Genomic DNA, 6,428 nt, shown 5'->3' with positions numbered 1-6,428 from the left:
AAGGGACTCTAGCAATTGTTGCTCATTGCTTAGAATGGCAGATATCCAACATATTCACAATTGGCAACAGAGCCTAGAGTATTACAATTTTATTGCTGCTACTGTAATGAAAAGAAGTGAGGTTGTGATGATTAATTTTCACTTTAAGTTGTAGGGAACTCTTAATTCATTTTATCAAGTTTATTTTAGCTTTGTTATAAGCTCCAAGAACATTTTCTCCTATAGAAATGGTGGATACTAAAATAAAGTATGAAATTAGCTGGCTTCAGGTTAGTTACTTAAAAATGTGTGTATCAGTTCAACTTGAGTCAAGCTGCCTTGGTTTGTACTAGCTATATGTAAAGGCTGATTGAATGACACTCCTTTCATCATACAGGCACTGCTACCTTTGTTGCAATAGTAGAGGCACACTTTGATAGCCAGAATAGCTTCAGCAGATAGACAGCTCCCTGGTAACTGAAAGGGAATGACAGTTTGACAGGAAACATCCCTTATTTCTCCAGACAGAAGCCGTCCTTGAAGCAACCAGGTATTACCTGTAAAAGAACAAGAGGTTTTATGATTAAGATATTTAACACTATGTCTGAAACCTACAGAACATACTAATTTTACCTACAAGACAACAGGGACTTCCAATACACAACATTAGGAGAAATTTTCCTCCTGATTTTTCCAGTTGTGGACAGTAATAGGAAAGTAATTTACAAATTCTTCTAGCAGTCATTTAAGGATGGAGAGATAGATAGCTCTGCTTCAGAACTGTAAGTATAGATATAGTAGAATCACAGAATAGTTAGGGCTACAAAGGACTTAACATCATCTAGTAGATCTTACTTAAAGGCACTGGATCTGTAATTTCTCCTATATGTTCTTCAGAGGATATTAAAATTTATTCTGAGATATGCAAGCAAAACTCCTTAAATTAACAAGTTTCTATACATTTGTATCAAATACTCCAGGCAAGATATCTGCCATACATGAATAAAACTGCAGGTAAATGATGGCACTTCCAAACAGAATTTTTATGAGTGGGTTGCTGCAATTTAGCAGTGTTCGGGCTGTTACAACAGACGTTGAGTTTCACATTTATTTCAATATGTAAGAGTACGTGAGCTGAAAAATGAACTGCACAATAACCGTACCTAGCTCCTTGCATTGTACTCTGTATTTTACTGTGAGTGAGATGGATGAAGTGCTCTTTTTGGCATTGTTCAGAAAATACCTAGAAGTTGGCTCTAGGATTTATGAGCTTGAAACGACTTGTTGAGGTTAGGTTGCTTATAGCCTCCAATTTTACTAGCACTTGAAGCAATCACATATATCTTTGCTTCAACAACATTTGGAGATTCTCTAGGCCAAAAAGTGTGCCGACTCTCCTGGAAATAGACTATTTGTACTCCAAAAGCACAAACTGGGATGAGAAAATACTTTAAATCATAAGGCACATGAACAAATTGTAGTGCCTGTACAATATTTGTTAACTGCTTTTAAATACAAAAATATCAATTATGACAAAGTAGGTTTAAAGTGGTTAGGTATAAATGTACCTCAAATACTTTTCTGGAAGAGACAAAAGCACAAAAAAGGAATCTCTTTCAGGAGTATGCTACAGCTTCAAGGTGAGCTTTCTGAAACAGGCAATAGGGCTGGGATAAACTATTCATAGAGACAAAGTTGAGAGGGCAAGCCCTCACTGGCAGCTTATTCCAAGACAGTAAAAGCAAATAAAGATAATGCCGCAGGTATTAATTCAAGCAAAAGACAGCTTATCAGGTGTTTTGGGTTTTTTTAATCTTCACACTCCAGCTGTTAAATGTATCAACTCTAAATAACAAGTATTGCATCACAATGTCAAACAGCAACACAGGACTCAGAGGGACATTCAGATTCATTAGGCTGCGATCCCTGTACTGCAGGCACATCATGATGGAACCCACTCTGTGTCACACCTACTCCTGTTCAACTAATAAAAGAACACAGGCACTTTACCTTCTGCTGTGATAAACCAGGAGTTGGGTGCTTCTTCATTCAGTTTTGAATCTGGAGGAAGAGTCAACTTTAATAAAAAGTTAATTGTCTGGCCAGGAGCTACTGTTAGTGAAGGAAGTTGAACATTTGGTGCAGATTTAGGCAGCTTTGGAAGGCTTGTCATTCTCTCCCTTTGCACAGGCAGGTTATCTGGAACATCGCCTGCTTCTGGATTCAGGATAGGCAACTATCAGTGGAAATCAAACAAAGTATTTATTTGTACTGAAAGCAAAGAGGCTTTCACAGTGCAATCACAGTTTCAAAGCTGACATGGACTAGGAAAACTAACACATGATAATATGGCTATTGGACTAAAACTTCTGACTGTAACAATCCTATATCAACAAAGATAAGGACAAAATGCTTTTTCAAAACTAGTATTAAAAACTTAATATTAAATCCACAAAATTAAAAACTAGTATTAAATCCACAAAAAACCCTGAATACTGAAAACTAGTATTAAATCCACAACTACTTTAGAGCATCCTTTAATTTAAAATTTTAACAGTTGAATTGTATTTTTACTTTAAATAAAATTTATAGGCATTGTCTTCAAATCTGGTGGTAAACTGCATGCTTCAGTAATAAGATCCAAGATTTTTGACACACAGATTGCACAATAAGGGATAATTTCCCAAAAAAGCCATCAACACATTATATGATAGGACAATTCAAACACACATTAAGATCTGTATTATTAAATGCAAGAAACACACAGGATGAGAGTTGAACCATTATGTCACATACAGATATATGTTTACATGAAAACATTTAAGACACAATGCGATTGTAAGATGAATAGGAGCATGAATTTGTTTTGCCTTCATGTTTACACGCAAACATAGCACTGCTCAGTTATGACAGTGGTTTGATTTGACAACTTGTGAGCCTGCTATGTATCCCACTTGAAGTCACTGAGCCCCAAAAATCATCCCCTTCAGCTTAATTACGGGACTTAGTAATTGATTTCAACCTCCACTTGTTACAAAGTGCACATGAAATCCTTCTCACACTGAAAAACTGGGCTGTATTTTTTAATAACACACATTTCTCCACTGCTCTTTTCTAGAGGATCATTTTCTGTTTTAATGCAAAAAATGTCTTTCCAAAGACTAAGCTTTCAACAACTGTGCTATCTTAACAACAGGCAGTCTTTATTTGTCAGCTCATCGCAAAACATTCTGTGAATATAGCTACTGTATGCTATGATTTTTATACTACTTGCTAAAGCCTGCAATAGCAATTTGTATCAAGAAACACCACTATCAGACTGTCAAATAAGAATTACTTGCCATGGAAAGAATTCTTGTTTCCAAATCCAGCACTTTAATCTGATGATTATTTGTGTCTGCAACATACATCAAGCGTCCATTTTCTTCAACACACAAACCTCCTGGTTCATTAAATGTTGACTGGGTAAAGCTGGAACCAGTGACGTTGCTTGCTTCTCCCGTGCCCGCCAGGGTAGCACAGTTCTTCATCTTGGGATCTACAACCTTAATCTAGGATAAAAACAGTAGCAAAAAGAAACTTCTCTGAAAAAAACCCCACCAGGATTTAGTTTTGCATTATCTTATGCCCCACATTTTCAGAAGCCAGCATTAACTTTCAGTACCTTAGCTACCAACAGTGTGTCCTACAAGCCAAATTATCATACTTTATCAAATGACATGTCCCATCATCTTCCCCCGATTCCCTGCTGGACTCTACTTCTTCCTTTGGTCTTCATTGAGTGCTCCCTTTCATAGGATCGAAAGCAAATAATCCCCTGCTATAAAAGTACACTGAATGGCATGTCTTTCCAATGTGTATTGCCTTTCTGGAATCATTTCCACAAGAGTAAGAGCGTAACAAAACTGGCATGCTATTTTTTAACCCCTAAAAATAGGTGACTTTTTTCCTTAAAGAACAATAGCAAAAAAGTTAATAATGCTTTATACAATACCTGAAAGAAAAAATCATTTGCCATGTCATTTTCAATAAGCACTCAGGGTTACATACTTTATGCTTCAAATTAAAACAGATCACTTTTCTTTCAATGCATTTAATGAATTTACAGTTAACAACCTGTCATGGTTTAAGCGTGGTTTAAGGACACAACCTTCTAAGCATGAAAGCTTATACAACACTGCATAAGACCATGCAAAACAATTATCGTTCCAGAGAGGCAACCCACAATACATCTTCTCAAAACTCGGGTGGCTTTTTTAAGGGAAAAGCAAGTCCTCTTGTTCTGCTGGTTTTATCAAACCTGCAGTATCCCTGGCTAAGCACTTCTAGTTCTTTTTCTCTAGGTCAGCATCTTCAGGAGGAGGTATGGAAAGGGTCTTTGGTTCAAACTGTAACTTGAAATTCACCTTCCCCAAGAGACCATCATATCAATACAAAAACATGTGACAGCAAAATGATGGTAAAGAGAGGAACCCACAAGTGAAGGAAGAAAAAGAACCCCCAAAGCAACTCATATTCACATTGTATGAGGCATTTCTGTCCATGGCAGGGGGTTGGAACTAGATAACCTTAAAGTCCTTTCCAACCCAAACCATCCCATGATTCTATGACTTGTTTCCTCAGCTTAACTGAACCAAGCACAATCTTTTTATGTTCCTAAAATAGTCCTCTGTACTGTTAAAAACACAAGCTCCTATACACTTACCTTATGATTGTAGGAATCTGCCACATACAGCAGTTTTCTTTTCTTGTCCCATGTTACTCCTAAGGGATGCTGCAGCTTTGCATTTATGCCTGCTCCATCCACATCACCAAAGGCAAACAAATTCTAAAAGAGTGTTATTTTATTAAATTAAAACATTTGCTTATTCAACGTTGACATGAATTTAAATGATTGTAATTAAATGGAAATTCACTGACTTAAAAAAAAAAATCAAGACAACTTCAAAACAAGGATACTGAAAAATGGGAAGTGTGGATGCTAACCATGAAAATGGAAACTCTCACATTTAAATTTGCAGTATGAATGCAGCTGGCTTTAGTGACCACACAATGCTGAACTGAGTTGGCTATCTAAAAATAAGTGAAGTAATTAATTATCTGAGGAGCATCAATCTGCACTAGAACCTGAGAGTCACAACTGGCACACATTTGCATTCCAAGCAGTGAAGTTAAGAAACTGATGGCCATGGAAACTGATTTACCCTCTCACCCCAAAAGTGGCTCCTCCAGGTCAGGCTTGAGGAATATTAGTAGGGCAGTGTAGGGAAGTTTGAAGTGATTACCAATGGATCTCTCTCTCCTCCTACAAGGTGCTTCACTGCTCCATCTTTCAGGGAGATGGTTCGCACAGTGCTGCTCTCGCTGTCTGCTACAAAAAGGCAGTTCCATGGTTCCTCAGAAGCCAAAGAGAGACCAGAAGGCTGTGCAAAGCCTGCCTTATGTGGGTATGCATTGTTTCTGTTCTCCTCATTCCCGCTTCCAGCAAATCGAAGGCAAACTCCTTTCTTTAAATCACTAGAGGAAAACAGTACCCAAGATCAGGAATGAGTCTGAACTACTTCAGACGTTATGCATAAACAGAAGCTACAGGACAAGCACTTGTGAGTTATGAAAGTGACTTTACTGCAGCACAGGGAATTATTCAATGCCTTTCTGCTAACTTGTATTTCATCTCAGTATATCATTCCTCACTATATAATTCAGCAAATGCAACGAAAAGTACCATTCAATTATATGAATGTATTCTACCAAGTCATAGTTTTATAGCAAAAGTAGCGTCTTTAATTCCATCTAACAGATGGGGGGGGAAAACAGGCAGACTTTAAAGGCCACACAACTTTGAAGTCTAAACAGAAGCAGCAAGCTTCAAGCTACACACAGTCAAGAAAAATTACTTTTAATTTGATTATCTCTCTCTTTGGGATTTGAAGGTTGTTTATCAAGACAAACAGCAGTTTTACCTGTCTCTTATTAGTTAATTACCTTCCTTTTGGTAGTTTTCCATCTTCCAGCATCAGTGCCCATATCTGGTGAGTGCCTGCCATTGCTATCCATAAAACATCATCTTCCTGGGTCCCTGAAACTTTAAAATGGATGAGTAAAAATGGAGGAAAAAACCCCAACAAACACTTCGGTAATGCTTTGTAAAACAAATCAACAAATCAATCCTGCTATGCCCTCTACTCCAGCTCACCTTTTCCCATGGGAAAGAAAAAAAAACACCCTCAACCAAAAAAAAACCAGAGCAAGAGAAGGAGAGAAAATGTCTTTCTATCACAAATTCTATATTATTTCTGCTCTCTTTCTAAGATATAAAAATAGTATTTTTAATATCCTTACCTAAGGACAATACTTCAAATGGGATTTGTTCTTCACAACATTTTGCTGTTGAGTTCATGTTTCATCTACGATTTTTAGATTCATAGTAGCCAACAAATATGCACTTA

The 6,428-nt window shown here is 37.1% G+C and overlaps 1 protein-coding gene across 2 annotated transcripts in view; it reads right to left on the bottom strand.

Annotated features, from left to right (window-relative positions):
* Positions 1-216: 216 nt before the first annotated feature.
* The window catches only part of NHLRC2 (NHL repeat containing 2), a 30,571-nt gene continuing 24,359 nt past the window's right edge, over positions 217-6,428 (bottom strand). The window contains exons 6-11 of one of the 2 annotated variants that reach the window (XM_061372745.1): positions 5,965-6,058; positions 5,265-5,496; positions 4,685-4,807; positions 3,321-3,530; positions 1,990-2,215; positions 217-536 (exon numbers count right to left, since the gene is read on the bottom strand). In XM_061372745.1, coding sequence (XP_061228729.1) covers positions 271-536; positions 1,990-2,215; positions 3,321-3,530; positions 4,685-4,807; positions 5,265-5,496; positions 5,965-6,058 — 1,151 coding nt within the window. In that variant the 3' untranslated portion in view covers positions 217-270. Of the gene's footprint in view, positions 537-1,989; positions 2,216-3,320; positions 3,531-4,684; positions 4,808-5,264; positions 5,497-5,964; positions 6,065-6,428 lie in introns of both variants that reach the window. The other variant, XM_061372744.1, reaches the window with a different exon arrangement.

Source organism: Neopsephotus bourkii, unplaced genomic scaffold (genome assembly GCF_033783945.1).
Source record: "Neopsephotus bourkii isolate Nb327-2 ecotype Australia unplaced genomic scaffold, CSIRO-AGI_Nbou_v1 NB_1615, whole genome shotgun sequence".
Classification (NCBI taxonomy): Eukaryota; Metazoa; Chordata; class Aves; order Psittaciformes; family Psittacidae; genus Neopsephotus; species Neopsephotus bourkii.
This window is presented reverse-complemented; position numbering and strand designations above follow the sequence as displayed.